The sequence below is a fragment of the Thermobia domestica genome, chromosome 3 (genome assembly GCF_964235325.1).
Source record: "Thermobia domestica chromosome 3, izTheDome1.hap1.1, whole genome shotgun sequence".
Lineage (NCBI taxonomy): Eukaryota > Metazoa > Arthropoda > Insecta > Zygentoma > Lepismatidae > Thermobia > Thermobia domestica.
The window spans coordinates 259,089,044-259,110,560 of NC_137456.1; the positions used below are offsets into that span (position 1 = coordinate 259,089,044).

Sequence of the window (21,517 nt, forward strand, 5' to 3'; positions counted from 1 at the left end):
GATACAAGAAGCAGTTATTTCTTTCCCTTTAATATTAATAATGCTTTAAAGAGGACTGTAACAGAACATGGACAGTTTGAACATGAAGGTCTAATTTTTTGCAATAAAAAGTGAACATTTGTGTAAAATCTTACATTAGAGACACATGGATAATAGTCCGAATCTCTGTTGTTTGCATGTAAATGTGTGAAGTGGTACCACAGAAGATAACGTGTGTAGCACCAGACTGTTATTATTGGTGAGTTTGGCGATTGTGTACGTCAGGCGAGGTAAAATGTTCTAACGGGCAAACAATGATGATGCAAAATAGGATACTTCTAAGTTTCAAAGATTTTATTAGTTGGCACAAATATATGTAAGGTGTCCATTGTGATTAACGTGTCTTGAGGAAGTGTTCAAAGTGATGACTGCCTACGAAAATCACGGCAAAACCAGGGGTAAAAGTGAGGGAGACCCCGTCTCCCCATCTCGAATAAATGTATACGGCATCCCCCCAGTTTCTAAAAAAAAATAGCATGGGCAAAGATAGGCGTTACGTCGGCGTTACATCATGCCGCTATCTACCGTCCCCCTACCTTTTTAAATCCACTTTTACCCCTGGACAAAACAACATTTGCGAAGAGTAATTGGAGGTAAAAGAAGCTTCGTTGACAGAAATTGTCGAGCATTGAAGAGAACTGTCTCCAGGGTCCGTAGAATGAATGCGGCAAAAGTGAATGCGAAATAGGCTGAGTACCTGAACCAGCCTATTACACACTCCGACACGAGTTGAATAATCTGAACATCCGTAATCGAGTTGCAAATTCAGAACCACTAGTCATTGTCGGCAATGCTTTGGCGCGACGAAAATGGTACTGAAAAGATGTAAAGTGAACCACTGATGAGTGGAAACGTGTAATATGGTCCGGTAAGTTATCTTTCACATTATTTCCAATGACAGGCCGTGTTTATTTATGGCGGACGCCTAAAGAAGCTAATTGATTCAACTGTGTCCTCCTACGAAAAACATGGCGGAGATCTTGTGATCCTGTGGGTCTGTGTTGCTGTATTTCCTGATATTCCGTGGGTCATGTGGTTACACTTAAGGATGTACTGATGCCAGTGATGATGTGGACATGGTAACCATGGCGCAGATGTTGTTCCCAATCAATGTTGCAATTCTCCAAGATAACAGTACACTAATTTACACTTTTGGAGCTTTTTAGGCTTGATTTCATTAACATTGGAATGAACTAACCTCCCTTGATCCGCACAAACTCCAGAACTTAACGTTGTAGAACACCTGTCGTCAGTTTCGAAGTTGGAATCCCGTATTCTCCTCTGGAAACCGCCCATAACTTATATGCCTTCCTTCCACGACGAATCAGCGCTGTCTTACTAGCTAATGGTGGCCCCATGCAATATTAATCAACTCAGTTGCATTTTCTTCAAGTGTTTCCGTTATTTTGATAGCCATTTGCATATTCAACATATCTGTCAAATGATCTATAATTACCAAGTACTTCACTTTAGACTATATAGTTTTTTTTTTTTTTTTTTTTTTTTTTTTTTGCAAATTTTAAAAGGAAGTTTAGTTAATGAGTGTATGTCATTATCTGATAGATGTGTTGAATATATTTGTCTCACTTGTAATAAATTTCTAAAAAATGTCTTTTGTTTTATTTTTAGCAATAATTCAGCTCCATGATAAGCATTGACTTCTATCCTGTAGCTCTCTTTGCAGTATAGGTTTTAAAGTTGGCTCATTTCGTTTTAATTCAGGATACCTTCACATTTTTAAAAAAAAAATGCTAGCAGTGAAAATTTTTAGTGGTATTTACTAAATACTAACTAATTTAGTCTCTGAAAACATGATGGCTCAATGGTAGAGCGCTCACTTCTGATATGAGGGGTCCCTGATTCAATGCCTGGCCATCTGAGTTTGTAGTTGGCAATATCGCATCTGTGAGTTTCGTCATGGTTTTTCCGCTTCTATCCACATTCTCAGTCCAGCAATTATATCAATAATTCAGGGCTCAAGTAAAAGAATGATTAGTGAAGTGCATAACTGTGGAACCTAGAACTGACCAACACAGTAGCCTACTAACATTGATCTGCAAGGAAGGACATATCAAGCATCTGCAATGTACTTCACAAAAATTTGATGCGTCTTTGCATATGGTATGTTTTTTGGTGTTATGTCTGCCTATTTCTTAATTAGTTTATTTATTTGTTAAGATTGGAAATTCAGGAGAAAGTTTCAAAATTTCCAATAAGTTTTAAGTGATCGTATAATGTAGAAACAATACAGTTCCTAATATTTATTTAAAAAAAAAAAAACTGATACACCGTATACTAATAGAATATGTAGAATCTTTTGTTCTTGTAAGTATAAAATACAAGCTTGTAAGCATCTCTTGCTAATTCTAATGAATAAAGGGTTATTGATACAATATAACGATATGTTATTTTAACATTTTGATTCCACAACATTCATTGACCCGTCCTTACTCATATCAATATTTTGAAATTCAATGTCTAGAGTAGTCGTGAAAACTACAACGTTGATTTTTTTTTCCATCGATACACTTAAATAATATATAATTGCTATAATATAAAATGATAACTGTCAATCGAACAGTAAGTAATGAAAGTGTGTGTTAAGTTCATATGTTGAGTTGTAATTGACATAAGTTACTCCATAGCAGGAGAGGACCAGAAGTAGTATAGCAAGTTATGAAACACTAGATATTATTTTATATTATCTCTCTCTTCATCGCCAGTTTGGAACTACGAGGGGCATGTCGAAAGTTTTTAGATACTGTTTAAACAATCAATTTATTTACATGAAACCTTTCAAAATTTCTCAAAATATTCCTCACAACCATCAATACACCTTCGCATTCTTAAAATCCATGAGTCGAATATATTTTTTATTTTATTTATTTATTTATTTATATATTTGTATATCAGAAATTTCATTCTTGCGATAGCCTCTTTACTTGTTTGAAAGTGGCGTCCTTGAAGCTTTTTCCTGAATTTTGGAGATAAGGCAAAGTCACGCGGAGCTAAATCTGAAGAATAAGCTGGATGCGGTAGAATATGGACTCCACTTTCCTTTTAAAAAAAACTCCAAACTTTTCGTTGCTGTGTGTGGCCATGCTTATCATGGTGAAGAAGAAAGTAAGACAGCGGAGACTTTCGGTGGGCAGATTTCCAACCTTTAAAAGACACTTGAAATGTAATAAGTAACCTACCACTGTGCTTATCACTATACCTCAATAAGCTAACTGTATAGTTACTACATGGCTGGTCTTAGAAAAAAATGCCACTATAAGTTTACACACGTTCCGTGTTCGTTTAACTTTCAAAGGTGGAGTTTCATTTTGAAAACATCATACTGTCGACTGCTGTTTTGTTTCGGTTTCGTAGTTGTAAATCCATATTTCGTGTCACTTTTCTTTTTGTTTAGGGGTAAGCACATGTGGGAGCCAGCAACTGTAACGCTTAGCAAACCGAGACTATGAACTGGACTGTAGTTGATCCAATCTTCAAGGTTGACTGAATTTCCTCGTATGCGATAATAGGAATCCTCATTCAGAAGATTTCTTACTGCTGTGACGTTTTTCGTCGGAACTAGGACGCCCAGAGCGAGGCTCATCTAACAGTCTTAGAATGCTTTTCGAAACTATCATGGCACTGCTCTTGCGTTAAACCGTACTTAAAATCGTAAGAGTTTATTGCACGAAAATCTCGTCGCTCAAACTCCATTGTTGCCGACTGACAAGGTCAGACTAAAATACACTTCCAGCCTTCTAACTTTCAAACAAACCCGCAGCCTTGCAGTTATACCTTTCGCCACTAAAGGGCATACGCTTTAAACGTGATATGTTTCAGTACGACAACAGTACGGTAGTATCAAATCTTTCGACATGCTCCATATATATAAATGACTTTTTAAAATTGTAGTTTATTTTATGGTGCTTTATAAGTCTTTGAAATTATTTGATGTCTTTCTTATTCATTAAAGTTAAAAAATAAAATGTTAATAGCTTTGACTTGAGGATCAGTTAGTCATTTGCAACAATCAAATTCTGCAATTAATGTCAAGCAATTGGACATGATATATGAGAGCGACGGTTTTTCTTTTAATGTCAAATAACACCGAGGAAAGTTCATTATTGCGAATAAATTCAGAAAACGTAAATAGTGTTCGACTATTAAGTCGATCAGTCATAAGTAGAGATGCAAAAAAGCCGGCTTTTTTGGGAAAAAACGAGAATTTTGGAAATTTTGGGTTTTTTCAACTTCATGATTTTTCTATCTAAATAGCTTTCTTATAGTATATTCTATAGTTAGATAAAAATTCCATGACCTGAATGTGATATTTCGCTCTGAAATTCACCATCAAGATGGATGGAGCACATGTTTTACGAATTAAAGCTAACATGAAGAATGTAGTATTTAAGGGTAATTTTAGAGGCTATTTAACTTTATTTTAACTTTTGAGTTATCGACATCTTTTTTCTTCTCTAGTTTGTTATCCGTGTTTCATTTCTAAGAGCTTTTAGTACCCTAGCTTCTAGCGCAAAAGTTAAACTTCCCCGTTTTTCTATTTATCCGTCAAAGCGTACGTTTTTCAATATATCCGTCAAACCGTACTTCCACATTTCTGTTATACTGTAGCTGTGAAGTGATTTAGCAATAATTTTCCGAACACAACCTTGAATACCAATTTATACAAATAATCAGTAGCGGATTTAGAAAAGTACTTTAGGAGGGTTTTTTCTGATTGTTTTGTTTCCTAAAAAGTCGTAATTTTATTTGGGAAGTGCTTGAAATTTATGAGTACAGGCATAACTAATATTTCGTTTCGTTTATATGTTTAGCAATAATCTTCCGGATACAACTTTAAAAATCATTTTATACTGAGAATCAGTGGCGGATTTAGAAAAGTATTTTGGGAAGGGTTTCTTACTAATGTTTAGTTTTTTTAAACATTCGTAATTTTTATTTGACGGGAGCTTAAAGTTTATGAGTAAAGGCATAAATAATAGATATTTTGTTTGTTGCAGACATTCCGTAACTTTGGGGAACGGGCTTCAGTCCGAAAGACCGCCCCCCTAACCTTCGCAAAACCGTCACTGCTGGTAATTAGTAATAATAACGATTTAAAAGCAATAAAAAAGGAAGTCGCCCAACTCACAGTACACGCACTATTTCTACATTCACAGATGGAATGAAGAAAAGCTTTGTCAGAATGGTCGAATTCTGGTTGAATCCCGGACTTCCCGATAGAAGCGCAAAAGCTAATCACTCAGTCATGTTTGTTGTGCAGTTGTATTTAGCTTAACTTAAATATATTCCGTAGTCTTTTTTCGGGGGGGGGGGAGTTCCGTAATGATATGTTGAATCCCTCTTGTTAAAAATTCAGAAAACTTGAGGATTGGGTAAACTGTGATGGTGGTTCTATAAAACTTAACTGTAGAATTTCAAGAATATACAGAACCAAAAGCTCTAGATGTGGAGCCTTTAAGTATATCATATAAATCTAAGTATTTCTCTTATGTTTTATTTTAATTTTATTTTGTTTCAAAAAGAGGGTATGGAATATTTTGAAGTAAAAATACTACATACTATTTTGCTAGTTATTTGTGTATTCTTTAAAAAGAAGTGTTTACTTTTAGGGTTGGCTGATTTACACCAACTTTTTTTTTTAATAACTGGTTTAAACCACAAAAGTAAAAAGAATGAAAAATGCGAATCGTGTGAACTTCATGGTAACGTTTCCAGATATCAAACCACCTGCAATAGTTTTATTTCCCTTTCACCTTTTAATCAAGGTATCCCATGTTCAATTCTCGGTCGAACCACAATTCTTCTTTCATGCGTAACCCAAGTAGCGGTTCGGATGTCAGTTTAAGCGAAAGTCTTCTCCTTGATAACCTCGGTATTTCGTAAGGATGTTAAGCCTAAATATACGAAACAAACCAAATTGTATATTTCTACATGCCTAAATGCGTGTTGTTTTATAAAGAAGCCAATATTGCTTAAATATATTGATAGAAATTGGCAAAATTTATCGATTGCCTACGTAGCTTCCAACATTAGCTTGGATTGGACTTTCAATGATATCTACGTACCGGTACTAAATTTGTAATTTAATACCTCAGTTTTAACGTAATGGTACGTTGACCTTTAAATTTTACATGCAAAGCAATAACAGGATTTTCCCGTTATTGTCTTACATTTCAAGTAATGACGGGATTTTCCCAATGGCTAGGGCGGGAGATTCTCAACTTAAGAAATTTACTGACCGCACTTCTTTAAGCTTATGGTAGTTCTTCCGGCATAACCCCGCTGTTGCATAATAACATCAAGGCGAAACAAACTTAGGCTATTTCTGTGAATATGTAATATAAATACATAAAGCAAAAAATCTAAGTCAAAAAAGCCTGGTTTAAACATCCCCCAAAAAACGGGTTTTTGGCATATTCAAAAACAACCACGGTTCTTGCCAACTCTGCTTACTTTTGTATATAGGAGGTTAAAAAATTCTTATTATATACATTGGTTAATCCTGTGGAATTCATAATGTAAATATGTTGAAGAAAAATTGTTTGAAATATTTTTTCGAAATTCATAGTTTATTTTCGATGTTTTATATTATTATCAGCATCAACCACCAATTAAATGATTTTTTGTGTTATAGAGAAGCGATACAAAGTCTGTTTTATCAATTTAAAGCAGTATTTTGAAAAAAGCCCAAAATTTCCGAAGCAAAAAAGCAAAGCAGAAAAAACCGAGTTTTTTTCCAAAAAAGCCGGTTTTTTTCCGAGCCCTTGCATCTCTAGTCATAAGCAGTGATTGAATATTATGATTACTGCAGATACTGCTATAATATTGGTATTAATGTTGGTCAACTACAAATAGTGATCGAATACTGCGATTAAGGCAAGCCAATTGCAACAAGTGGCTGAATTTTGCGATTAACGTCTGTCAACTACAGGTAATCGTGTAATATTGCCAATATCCTTTTATTGCAAGAATTAATTTTGGTCGTGTTGAATTTTTGTTCTCCTTTCTTTCTTTATACATTACGTAGATAAATGTAAATATTATCCAATAATATATTTTTTTAATGTTTTTATTTCTGGGTATCAAGTTACAGGATAGATGCCATGATTGTATTACATTAGTGAAAACAGAGTTTCGTGTCAATATAAGCAGAAACCATGTTGTATGGAAGATTGTGAAACAATGATTTTTTTTAATGTTAAGAGAACAATAAAAAAAAAGTTTTGTGAAAAAATTTGCAAGTAACAAATGTGCATGTTTTGTGCTTTCTATATGTTTCCTGACGCTCTCTGACTCTCTGTCCGACCTATGCCACTAGACGAAAACTGTGTCGTAGAAAGCTTAACTCCATTTGTGCCACATGGCATCGGCGTGCGCTGTTCGCTAATATACACAATTTAAAAATACCATTATTATTGTTATTGATTCACTATGATGCCAATTGGCATCAAAATGCATTTTAGGGTTATTGTTAACCAGAGGCAACTAGCGGTCGAGATCTGTGATTAACGGCGTTCAATCGTAATCCATAATCGAATGCTTGACTTAGAAAAAGCATCTTAATATAAGTGGTTGAAAACTCTCTACTTTAATACGCTTGTAAATATTAATGCTTCAGCCTTCAGTGATAATAGTTTATATTATTTTTTAAAAAATTATGTTGCTTATTGTATAATTTTAAGATATTTTTGTTAATTTTACTAGAGCTTTGCTCTGTAGTGCATTTTATTTTTGTGTTTGTTGAGTAGGCTGAATAATAATTGTGCCGTAATGTTATGTATTGCAGGGAGTCGCCAAATCCCAGCTCATCGTCTTGTTTTGAGCGCTGGTTCTGAATACTTTGCTGCAATGTTCACCAGCGACTTGAGAGAAGCTACGCAAAGTGAAATAGTAATGCGAGATGTAGACGGAGATGCTCTGTGGGCATTGGTTCGCTACTGTTACACAGGTGCGACACTATTGGCAATAAAATTAGCTCTAGGATATAGCGCAAGAACTTGTGTTGATGTACAAGGTGTGTCTAAAGTCTTCATCCGATTTCAAGGTGTTATAACTTTAAAAATGGCTAACCATATTTGAACGAAACGTCTACAGTTCGAAAGAGGGAGTGCCCAAGTTTATACACATACCATCCGATTTCGAAGTGCTGCATTGGTTTTACGAAATAATGTAAATTTGTTATAAAGTGGAAAATAATGGAAGTTACATCCACTTTTCAGTTCATTAATGAGAAGTTTGATGCAATAAGGGCGTAAGTCTGAAACGTGCAGTTGTAGAAAAACTATAGTAAGACTATTCATGGCTTTGGATTGATTATTTTAACAAAAGAGACACTGACAAATTATAATTATAATTTAAAATAAAGTTGGTTTTAAGCTTTGGTCAGTGTCTCTTTTGTTAGAAAAACTATGTTGAAAATTTAAGTAATGCTTTTTTTGTTTCTTACATAAAACAGTGTAATATGCAGCATTTTATTGCGATATTGAATTGAAATGTTACCAGGAGGCTAAACAAGCATGGCAAAAGCCACAAATGCGTTTCATGCAAAAAGGGCGTAAACTGCAATGTGGCGTACTTCGGCTTCATGGTACACATCAAGTCGATAGCCGAACTTCCCCCATACGTTGAACGTTGACAGGAGTTGGTGAGTTCAGTGATGGTTGGTGGGAGATGTCACTAGCGTGCGTCGCTCTTACGCACTAATGGGGGGGGCATGGTAGCTCAGTGGTAGAGCGCTTACCTCTGGTGTGTGAGGTTCTTGGCTCCATTCCCGCCCAAGTAAGTTTCTGGTGGATAACATCGTGTCTGGGTTTTCCCGGGTACTCCCGTTTCCTCCCACACTCTCATTCCACCAATTATTCCATCATCATTGACCTGCCTTAGTCATCTGTCTCCTTTAGCCTAAAGAGCATAATAATGGAACGTTAAATTGAAGATTTCATTTCATTTCATTTTCTTGTACATTAGTGTTCTCTTTCGCTAATCAAATAAAAGTTGAACACTCACTCTTTTGAACTACAGGCGTTTCATTCGAATACGAGTACAGGCTGAGCGATGACTTTAGAGGCATCTTGTAGTTATCATATTAGTATGTTTATAAAAAAAATTAGAAAAAAAGAAAAAAACATCAGTAATGTTACGGTACAAATGTAGTGTGTTTTTGCTTAGAAACATTGTGAATAGCTTGCTAATATATATTAATTTGTAAATTTTGTTTTGAAATTATGTTCGAAAGGAATTGTAATATTTTGCTTGTAGTTGGATATTAATCACTAAAGATGTAATTGCTTGCTTTAAGTAGGAATCAAATCAGGGATTGTTTCTCAATATTTATCTTTACATTCTTTCAAATTTCACTTTTTATTTAATTCTAATTTATTATGAGCTAATTAGTTCCAGGGCGTCTAATTGTGATCAGAGTACACTTAACGTAGCTGGTGATGTATATTAAATATTTGGAAATAAGATACATGAATGCAATTATACATGCAACATAAAACGTTCGCCCAACCTTTTATAGCGTTTGGAAGTTGTGTACATGGGTAATTGCAACAGTTTAATTATCACACTAGGCAACTTTGCTAAACAAATAGTTTCTTGCAACTGGTCCAGCCAAGTACAAAAAATTCATTCTTTTTCCGGCTGGCCTAGCAAATAAACAGTGAAAACATGTTACTAGCCTGTCCTGGGAGAAAATCGAGCCTAGTATGCCATTTGGCACACAGGTGCCTGAAAACTTTTGATAGAAGTGATATGTGTAGAGTTTCCCTTAAACTAACACATTCTTGCTTACGCGTCAAAATTCAGCTATCCAAATAGCTTCTGACAATTACTATAAAGTATTCTTTCGATATTCACAATCAGAAATTCTTCGATTAGCCAACACACAATAACTATTAAATTATTTCGTTCACGTATTGTCAATGTGTTATGTGAGTCTTTCCTAACGGATCAAATGCGTAAATATGCAACAATATCGTGGTAACTTTATGTAATATTTTACTGGACATGATTCCTTAAATAACGTTAAAATGGTATGATAATGCATATATGGAAATTACTAACAAAATGAAATTATTATTATTATTATTATTATTATTATTATACTACAAATAAGTGTTCTTATTAGTGTGAGAGTGAGGTGGACGAACTGATTTTGGTTGGCGATTTTGCCTCTTCATCTGGCTTTGCCAATATCAACCTCGATTTTTCTTTTGGGAAAACAACTCATTACTCTCTGCTACGCCAAAAATATTTAGTTGATAAAAAAAACCGAGTGCGTTATCTAAATCTAGTAATCTTTCATTAATTATTTAGATTACTTTAACATAGTTGCAATCTCACACAGTTTGTTAAGTTGTTTACCTATAACACTGTTTTACAAATTTTAACTTATTTTCTGTTATAGAAATGAAAACACCCGTTCTTAACTATTTTGAGGTACTAAATACGAAAATGATAATTAAAATTTTCGATTAGCTCTCGTTTCAGTGTAACGGGGTGGGGGGTGATATCCAAGCTTCTCACGTTCTCATTCATGAGGTAGCACCTCGGAAGGTCTGGCAACGTTGCATTCTATGTATATTACGTCACCATTGGTGTCGAAGTATAACCGAACACACGCCCATAACCTGAAGCATCTAAGGGGGTCCAGTCTCTCTCTGTTCTAGAAAATTTTCATGATTTAATGTTATGGGTTAATGAATACATTTTCTTTATTGTTTTTGGGCTGCCAAACACGAAAATGACATTTACAATCAAAAGTTACCTCTTTTATTTATGACATACCAAGACTTGAATAATTACCTATGTATACAGTACATATTTATATAAATGTCAATCTTAATAACGTCTCTTCTTTGCCTGTCTTCTGTATTCTGTTTCGTTAGTATCCCTTTTTATCATCCAACAAAAATCACTTAACATTGCTGCACTCCATTCTCATCACTGACACTCCCACAATTAGGCGGGAAGAAATCCAAATGTGAAAACAAAAAGTGCATTTTTATTGACACATTGCATCCAAGCTGTTAATAAATGTTCATTAGATCTTGAATAAGTTCTCTAATTTTCAGCTCTGAAATTGCCAAGAAGACTACTGGCTACATTTTTAAATGAACTCCAAGCTGCCATTTCCTTGTCACTTAAGACTGCTTCAAAGTTGCTATCTTTAAAAAGTTCTCTTAATTTGTGGCCCAATAAATACACTTGTTTTTACTTTTTCTAAACTAAGTTTTGGAAATTTGTTACATAAATACGAGAATGCAGAACCCTCTTTATCTAATGCCTTTACAAAGTTTTTAATCAAACCCAACTTAATATGAAGGGGGGGGGGGGGAACTTTAGCAGATTCTATCAAAGGCTTGTGTATCACATTTTTCGTACCGGGTGTTAATGACTTTCTTGGGGACCAACTCATCCTGGAATAGTGTGTACCTCTCGCACGGCTATCCCACTTGCATAGGAAGCACGAAAACTTTGTATAGCCAGACTGAAGTCCTAATAACATAGTAATCACTTTAACGTCACCACACACGTCCCATAGATATTTCTTGTAATCTATTCCCTCCAAAATTTTTCCCATGTTCGTGTAAGTATCCTTTGCACTAGTAGCATACGCCACAGGTATGGAAAGTAAAACATTTCTATTGTGTAAGAATACGACTTTAGGCGCCACTCATTAGCAGCACGTGTTTAATATTAAGTGCACCCATCAGACCTTCAATATTTTTACAGTTACAGTATGAGAATTTATCTTCAGTCTCGAACTGCTGGAAACTTTTGTTTCTGGTGCGATACGATGTCACTTTCACAGAATCATGTAGTAAATTCCACTCCTGCAACCTTGATGCCAACAGTTCACTTTGCTTTTTGAAAGTTCCAAATCCCTGACGAGGTCGTTAAGCTCCCCTTCTGTGATTTTATGAATGGAGTAATTTGAACTTCTGGGCAAGTAGTCTGTATCCTTTGATGTTGATGGCTCCTGTTGCCCTTCTTCTTCAATGGTTGAAGAAACACTGTCATCATCAAGCGAGACTGAATTGATATCTGCTGGGGGAACAGGAAATCTATCGCCATGGGGTACAGGACGAATTGCAGATGGTATATTAGGATAAACTAACTTTGATTTCTTCTTCATTGAAATACCACTTGCAATAGGAGGTACCATACAAAAATAACAGTCAGTGATATGATTTGTTGGCTCCCTCCAAATCATGGGCACACCAAACTGCATGCAACGTCCTTTTTTTGTTCATCCAAGCATTTAGGTTGGATGTAGGCCTACATGAACTACAGCACACGTGTGGAGCTCACTTTTTATCCTGATCGCCTACCTTACATCCGAAATACAAAAAATATGCTTTTGTTGTAGTGGGGGTTATAGCACATTTCCTTTTTGCAAATGTCACCTCACCACAAATATAGCAAAAGTTTTCCGAACTGTTTACACACTTTCGCAACATGTTTTATAAACAGTACACTATGCACAGTTCTCGTATGAAGTAGGCCTAGTACATCACCACAACACGGTTTTCTCTCCACAAACCTTTGAAAACTTCCACAGGATTGGTTTCATTTCAGACTAACAAAGGGAGCAATATCAATAATCACATTGACAATAATAATTTTAACAATATCTGCAAATCATGCGATTTCATTGTTTGACCACAATTACCGGTACAGCGCCTACTTACATTGTTACCAACTGCTGAACAACAGAAAACACTGAAAGGCTGAAATTTTGACATGGCTGTAACTTTGAAACTTGAGCTAATTTTGAAATTTTAATGCCATTTTCGAACTCAGCGACACCGAATTCATAAAGATTAGGTAGTCTCATTTCCATAACATTTTCAGTGTATAACAGTGTAATTTGCCCAGGGATTCCTAAAAGAATTATGTAGTTTCGGCCATTATTCCTGGTGCCTTCAGCAGCTAGATAGTAATTAAAAGCTTCATCTTCACAAATAAGATTTGTAAATTTGTGAAGCCGAAGCTCTTCATTACTGCCTAATTGTTGGAGGCAACAGGATTGGTTGCTGAAATCACACTAGGAATATAACAATCCTTTTAGGATTCCCTGACCACATTATAAGAGAACATTAGATTCTTAGGTGAGTTTATATTTTAGTGTATAATCTTTATATTATGGCATCTAGTTTACTTACTTATATTACTTGTTACAATATGCAAATACGTTACTTACTTATATTTCTTTTAAAGGTTGGATTGAATTGAGGGAAGAAACAGTGGAAACGTTGCTGGCGACAGCGTGTCTTCTGCAGCTCAACGAAGTAGTGGATGCCTGTTGTGCTTTCCTTATGAAACAACTTCATCCGTCTAATTGCATTGGGATTCGATTATTCGCCGACACGCAGGGCTGCATGGATCTACTCAAAGTGGCTCACAGTTATACCACAGTTAGTTTGACAATATTTCTGTATTTCAACCTAAAGAATTAAAGAGCTAGGCTTACATGATTACTAATATTAATAAGGGTTAGCTCTGCTGTATGTCTAATTTAATATCATTTAATGTTCACAAGCACTGCTCGAAGTGGGGTATAGTTTGTCCCCCTCCAGGAGAATTATGATCAGCTTTCCCCTACCTCTGATTGCTTTTTTCACGTTCGCTTTTATGCCTACTTCCAATTGTACTCCCATTTCCTCAGATTTTCTACTTTGAACACTGTTCACAAGTTGATAAGTGTGTTTATGATCTCATGGTCTCATGGTTGTAACCATATAATACTCTTGCACCAATCTGGGAAATTTGGAGTAATTTCAAGAAAAGAATCAGAATACTACTATAAAAGTTAAAAATATTTAGAAGTACTTTTTTTTTTACTGATTATAGTAAGATGTTTGTGTATGTGTAAAGATTTTTGTTTCGATATGTATATACCATAACCAGGCACATGCGAAAGAATTTATTTCGAAAAGGATTCAGAGCTTTTGGGGGGGAGGGGGGAGCAAATACAATATGAGAATAAACTGTATTAAAATTTGTAAAATAGCCTCTAAAATTGGACTAAATGTGCAGAGAAGTAGGGATTTGGGGGAAGTTTGGACTCTTAGGATCCATCCCCTACGTACATCCCTGACCATAACGATTCATGCTATAAAATATGAGTAGAAGCTTGCAGTTTGCAGTTGATACTTTAAAGAAACACCACTGAGAAAGATACGGAGTTATCATTGAAAATTGTTGGCAATTATTAAACGGTAGACTTTATCAAGGGTAGTCCAAGTTAATTTTGTATTTCATTGCAGAAAGTTCTTGCATTAACAAAGAAAAGAAAGTGAAAAGAAAAAAGTACAATGAAGTTTGACATGTTTGTAACAAATCTCACAGATTCTGTACTTATATCGTCGTAAGTAATCAGCCATAACTGATAGAGCTTTATCATAAATACAGAAATTTCGGTTCTTGCTGACGTTTTCGTTTGAACATAAGAATTATTTTCTTTAATATCGTCCGTCAATAGAAATTGTATCTCTTTCTCTATTTGATCTTCCATTACACATTCTGTCTCATTCTAACAAACTAGTTTCTCTTCCAGCAATGCTTATCATTACATCTGAAATCATTGGAATGCATATATAATACTAATAAAGCTTATACTCACGTAAGAACCCGAGTGCTCCTCGCGTAGACAATGATAATCTTGGCTGTAGAGGTTTCAACTATTCATCGACATATATATCGATTTATATCCCCGAATTTGAATACAGATACAGAGTAAGCAACAAAATATAGAACGAAAAAAATCAGGAACAATACTTCATTAACCCATCAAGTTTATATATATATATACACGAGGGGAAGTCCGATAATAAGTTTCCCTTGTCGTTTTCCCCAGGAAATCGAACAGCAATGGGGAAAACAAGGTAGCGGTTGCACGCGCAATACACCCAGACACAAGGTGGGTACCGTTCGCCTGCGATCCTGCAGATTGCGCAGTCGCAGCGTCTACGCAAAATGGAGACGATTCTCTCAGTCTAAGCCTGGTATCTATGGGAAGAAGGCACGTTTTGACGTTGTGGTCAAAAGAGGAAGTACGAGCAGTTGTCCGCCATGAATGGGCACGTGGCGTATCGGGAACAGAAACCCATAACCGCTTCGTGGAAGTCTATGGGCCTGATGTGATGGCGAAACAAATGATGCGGACATGGTGCCAATTCAGTAACGGACGGCAGAAAGTGCTGGACACACGAAGACCTGAAGGATGTGCACGGCCACTATAGACGACAATGTCAGGATGGTGGATAACATGATGCTGAAGTCACAGAAGCAATGCAGAAGTCACAGAAGCTGTTCGAGGCTTCTTCCTTATGCAGACCCTTATTTTGTCCTGGAAGGGTTTCTATACAGGAAAGCTTATACAAGGTTTCTACTGGTCAAGTAAGTCAGGGAAAACAGAAAAAATGGTACAGATCATGGAAGCTGAGGAAAAAAAAAAAAGACTAAAAATCATGGAAAGTCAAGAAGTTTCATAAAATATTTTTTTTTTCTAACCTTAATTGTACACCAATTTCAGCTTAGCCAACCAACATAATATGTATTTGTTTTTTATTGCTGTTTTTTTCTGCTACATGTAGTTTTGTTTTTATTGTTGTTTATTTTATTTTCTACATGCAATGCTTTCTTTTTGTTTCAGGCTATGTCTCTATAGAATAAATGTCTAATATATAAATATTCACCATTATTTATTCCTTATTTATTTGTCAACATCATCCGAAACCTGTCATGAAATCAGGGAATTCCGTTCCAAAGGTCAGGGAAAGTCAGAAAAACAGATTTCTCCAGATCAGTAGGAACCCTGTTATAGACCAGTATAACAAATGTCTCAATGTACGTGGTACTTAGTGGAAAAATAAAAGTACGTTTGATCTTTAATGTCACACATGCTATTTTTAGTCTCGCATCCCCACCTCTGTCTACAGTCACCTGGGGAAACTTATTTTCGGACTTCCCCTCTATATATATATATATAAAACTCACATCGATTTCATTAGTAATAGAATCCTACTGTCAGTGATAGATTGACTTCTTTTAGCTATACTCAAAACGGAGGTTGTGAGATGGATAGAAGGAAGGTAGAGAACCAACACTCTACCTCAAAGAAAATGTAGCCAGTAGAATATGTAGAGCGCAAAACTCACTAGGCTGTGCGTGCGGGATAGATAGATACGGTGTAAGTTTACAATGAACCTGGAAATGATACTCAACAACCAAATTTAGAGATTGTGCAGAAAATAGATAAGTAGACAAACATGGGATTGTTTGAGAGGAAAGGATCACAATGATTGTCTGTTACTTGCCGGGTTACAGCGTTGCTCCATCTGCTGCAAGAACCAGTACGATGACATCACGAATCACGACCCAGAGATCAAGGTGCAGTTGTTGCAAAGCCAGGTCTCGATCTCGGGACATCACGGCCGCTACCTCTAGGACTACGAGCTCCTCGCTTAGCTTCACTTCCTGACGGTCGTGCTCTCTATTGACCAACGGCAGAGTTCCCAGGCTTCTTCTTACCCTCGAGCGGCTGGCCCAACTTCAGCTCTCTACCACAGAAGTCGGGTGGTTCTTGTCCAGAACCACAAGCAGAATGACAGGCGACGGTCACCCATAGTGTCAGACCACTGACCAGAGACGAATAACAACAGCCGCAAGGCAAATGATCATTTGACGAAAGACAGCCCAAAAGACCACTTGATCTTTGTAAGCTGTGCATTTAAGAGACGATTCTGTGAGCGTTACGGCGGCGTGACTTATTAGTAAATTGCTTCTCCTAGAGGGTGTCCTTTCTGTTAATAACGAAGTATCAGCCCATGCTGGCAGTAAGGAAAATTTGGAATGGGATTAAGAAAATGATGATTTATAGAGAAGTGGTTGTTATTTTATAAGCACGTGGTTATGAAAAAAAAGTTTTTGGACACTGTATTATATTTCAATCGAGCTATAAGCATGTTTAATGTAAATTCTCTGACTACATGGAATGGCTTATGTAATTGATGAGTCATTGAAGCGTCCTCCTTGCTGTCTGGGCTATGTCCTTCTGTGTCGCTGGTTCCGTTCCCGATGCCGTTCGATTCCTCTACACTCTCGCTACTGACTATCCCTAACCTCTTCGTTTTTACGTACGAATTATCAACTTTAATACCATTCCTCAGCTAATACCTGTTATTCTCTATTCTCTCTTTCTGTCTCTTTGTTTGCTATACATGTACCTCAGATTCTAACCACGTCGTAATAAATTTCATTTTCCCTTTCTAATTATCTGCAATACTTTCTGCACTTCTTTATATACTTTTAATATAATTGTCAAATTATCAAGAGTCATTTGAGAAGTACAAAAAGATAAACAGTTGCACAAGTGAAACCATTATACAGAATTACATATGGACAATTTCAAAATATTGCAGAGTACAGAGGGACTAATTAAGTAAAAGTTAGTTCACTATGACTTTTATTAGTCCAAGTTAAAAAAGAATACAACGACTTAATTTGCATATCAGTAAGAAAAGTGAATAAAGGTAATTATTTGAGTCCACTTTGGCTCTGACCCATTTACACATAAATAGATACCAAAGATACTTCTGATTTCAGTAAATGCCTCTCGTAGGGTTTGTATGACACCCCCCCCCCCAAAGTACGGTATTTCGATGTATTTTGTCAATAGTAAACATTATTAAAGCGAAACAATATTTCAAATTTTTCTTTGATTGCAATTGCATAACAATAATAACAAACTAAAAAAATCACAAAAGATAGTATAATCTCTTTGAGTAATGAATGGGGAATTTAGGTCTGAATATAATACGAATAATATGCGGGAGTGACACGCGATAACCCACAAATGTGTGTTCATCAAGATTTTACGAAATTTTTCGTTTTTTGGTTTAAACCAGTTTTTTTTTTTTTTTTTTTTTTTTTTTTTTTTTTTTTTTAACAGCTGGTTTAAACCAGCCAACCCTGCAAACAGAATCTACTTTTATTATGTAATTATCTTAAATGTCCGTTCTTTGCACAAGAGGAATAGGTTTCGTGGAAAGTATGTGAGCATTCTTCCCTTAGAATGCGCATTTCAATGAAAATACAATGATAAACCCATGACATTTTCTATTTTGTGTATAATTTTTTATTCCGAAAGTAAATTCAAAGGGGCCAGCCGTTTTCTGGACACCGAAAGCTATGAGGATGCCCGCTTGACCTAGTAACTAGCATGCTTGCCTTTGGTGTGCGTGGTCCCGGGTTCGATTCCCGGTGTTGCTACAGTTGAGCGAAAAAAAAAAGTGATTCGGATTCCGCTATAATCAGTGGGTCCGCGTCTCTTTTAGCTACCCAGGCATAATCATGGGACGTTAAACTCAAACAAACCTAGGGTTGCCAGACCTCTCGGTTTTTAGTGAAAGGATTAACTGTCCCGAAAGAGGCTTTCGGGACGCCTGTTTGTCCCGGTTTTCATTCTTCAGATTGAAAAAGAAAATCAATGTGCAACAACTAGTATGCCACAGCTAAAAACGGAAGGTTTTCGGAAGATTTGTGTAGCCAATTAATTTTACTAAACAAACAACAAGGATTTTGAAAATCACATCCATTCTTTCGTCGTATGGGTTGTTTAGCTTCCAGAGGGAAAAAAAAAAGGATATTTTAAAGTATTCAAGAGAGAGCATATGTTATGGCAATAATTTCTTGAATATCACTTTCAATAGAAAAGAACGTCTTTTTTCTTAGTGATAGGCTTTAACTACTAGTTATTTTATACTTTAATCGGCAGCGAAGAACTGCTTCATTGCTGGAACTTTACTAAACAATGTAGATAGTGCTTTCAGTCGCTATGTGTTAACCGCATTTAAACTATTTTGTCGTGTCTGCCGTCTTCTGAGGCACAATTTTACAACAGTGCCAACTTCTGAGGCCAACTTTAATTTCTTAGGGGGATAAAGGAGGGGCAGCTATATTTGCATACCAAATTTGATAGTGTTATGATGTTTGATTTACATTACAGTACAACGTGTATTACGTTGTTTTCTTCACATTATAAACTAATTTCAAAAAAATTTGCAACTAACAAATAAGGTTACGTCTGTATATGAAATATTCGATTCCTGGTGGGAGAATATTGACATTTGAATCCATGGCAATGGTTCAAATTCCACCTTAAATGGTATGTCTGCATTTTATGTAGCTTCGGTGCCGAGAAAGACACTAAACTCCTATTTAACCAACCTAATTAAAGATACCTTAGTGAATCTATACTTGACTGATTACATCACCACCTATCAGAGTTCGAAAAAGTGTTTCAAATTAAATGTACGTATTTTTTCCCCCTTGAACCTGAATCTGCAATTAAAATGACGGTTTTTCCATATTAGTTTTCAGTTTCTCCGTCCCACCCCTAAGTTGAGAAGCAGAGGCTAACATACGTAAATTTCTCCCTGCAAAATATTTCTTTTTATTTCGTACATTTTTTCGTCCGATGTTTGTTTCTCAAGATATTTTGCAGTATGAAGTAAAAAAAAAAAAAAAAAAAAAAAAAAAAAAAAAAAAAATCACCCCAATCTAGCATCGTAAATTGTATCTCATCATAGTTTTCTACCAACAACTCAGCTTCTGTAGCAGTCATAAGTACTAACTGTCATGAACTATTGCTTATGAAAGTGGTCCAATATATTTAGTGCTTCTTTCAGCGCAAGCCAAATCGACCCCTGTTTCTATTTGACATTTTGAACTTGGTCGCCCCCCGATAGAGGTATTCCCGAGACACCACTTAATTCGAAAATTTCACCGCCTGTTTCCTCATGTTCTCTTTCGTACTTCGCTTTAGTTTTAACAATTATTTGCTATCCACTTCGAGTTTGAGCATGGGCAAAGCATACCTCGCATTGAAGTATTAGAGCACTCGTGTAGCTCCCAAACGGTAAGAGATATAACAAAGTGTTTCCCCTCAAAGTTGTTTAAAATTTAGCGATTGTTTCAATGGGAGCAAAATAAATCCATGTTTAGATTTAACATTTTTAACTTGTCTCCCCGTAGAGGTATTCCTTAGACACCCCTGATGTCAGAAGCATCACCATGTGAATTCGGTATATGCACTTTTTTTTTTTCAAACATTTCTGTGCACTAGGACCTGAGTTAAGGCCCTGTTACAGATTTCGTGAATCACTCTTATTACCTGGAATTGGTGTCCCGGTTTTTCGTTTATAAAATCTGGCAACCTTAAACAAACCGAAAACTATGAATTCAGCACTAATTTCTCTCGTTTTGAACATTTTATTTTTCACCTTTTCTCACCCCTAGGACCGATGGGGAACGAATTTGGACTTTCACATCGGAATTGTCGTTATTCATTTCATCGACCTCGAATATTGGATTCAACACTAATATCCATTGATTTTTAAAAATTTTTACACGTGCCCCTTGCTACCCACAGTAGAAGTCCTAGGGGTGTCTTACCCCCACAGTATTCCTTCCTTAGTGTAAGTTATATGTGTACCGAATTTGGTTAAAATAATTCCAGGCATACTAGAATTGGGATGGAATATACATGCATGTATTTTTATATTTACAGGTCCCCTTGCCCTCGCTTAAAACGGACATTTTTGAAACAGGGTGGGACACGAATTCACTTAGTTTAAATTAAGAATTTATATGCCAAGTTTCATCTTCTTAAGTTGGCAGGATCGTAAGTTACTCAATTTCTCTCATAAATGTTAACCCTTAACTACCCTCGTAGGGTACGCATTTTAATCAAACTACATAATAAGAATTTAAATTAAACTTGACTCATTTGCGTATCAAAAATCATCAAAATCGGTGAAGCGGTTTACGAGTTCTTGTATTAACATCGTTACATTCACCTATATACATATAGATTAGGTTGAACACAAAGTTGGTTTACACTAGCAATGAATAATGTTCATTTGAATTTATGAGTAACTAAATTTGGATGTTGTAATAGGTACTTTTGTTTAAGGTACTGGTAGTAGTATAATTTAAAAAGCGATTAGTGTAACTACAAATATTCACTTGGACCAACAGCGGTAGTACCGTTGTTACTGTTATTTAGTAATTGTCGAAATTTTCAGTGGGAACTCCCATCTTCTTCAGCGGCATTTTCGTAGAGTATTTATAGCAATCTCACCATTTCTCAGCATCTCGATATTAAGGAACTAAACTGATTCACGATTACCAGTATTCACTTACACCAATCTTGTTATACGTTTGTTACTTATTCGTTTTTTCACGAAGCTTTGCAGTTCTTGTAAACACCGCAGACGGCAATGTGTAAATGTTGCCAACTAACAGACTAAAAAGTTTATAGAAAACCTCGAGCTAACAAATTAAGAAACAAACCGAAGAGCGGGAGATTGAAAATGAAATGGCATAGACTTCTGATAGATTACCAAGATGCATTTTCTCTCTTCTGAATCTTTGAAGCAGCATATAAATA

At 35.9% G+C, this 21,517-nt stretch overlaps 1 protein-coding gene across 3 annotated transcripts in view; it reads left to right on the forward strand.

Annotated features, from left to right (window-relative positions):
- The window catches only part of LOC145681029 (kelch-like protein 5), a 589,536-nt gene that overhangs the window by 500,940 nt on the left and 67,079 nt on the right, over nt 1-21,517 (forward strand). For all 3 annotated transcript variants that reach the window (XM_081752333.1, XM_081752334.1, XM_081752332.1), the window contains 2 exons: nt 7,844-8,005; nt 13,282-13,478. In XM_081752333.1, the coding sequence (XP_081608459.1) occupies nt 7,844-8,005; nt 13,282-13,478 (359 nt within the window). The remainder of the gene's footprint in view (nt 1-7,843; nt 8,006-13,281; nt 13,479-21,517) is intronic.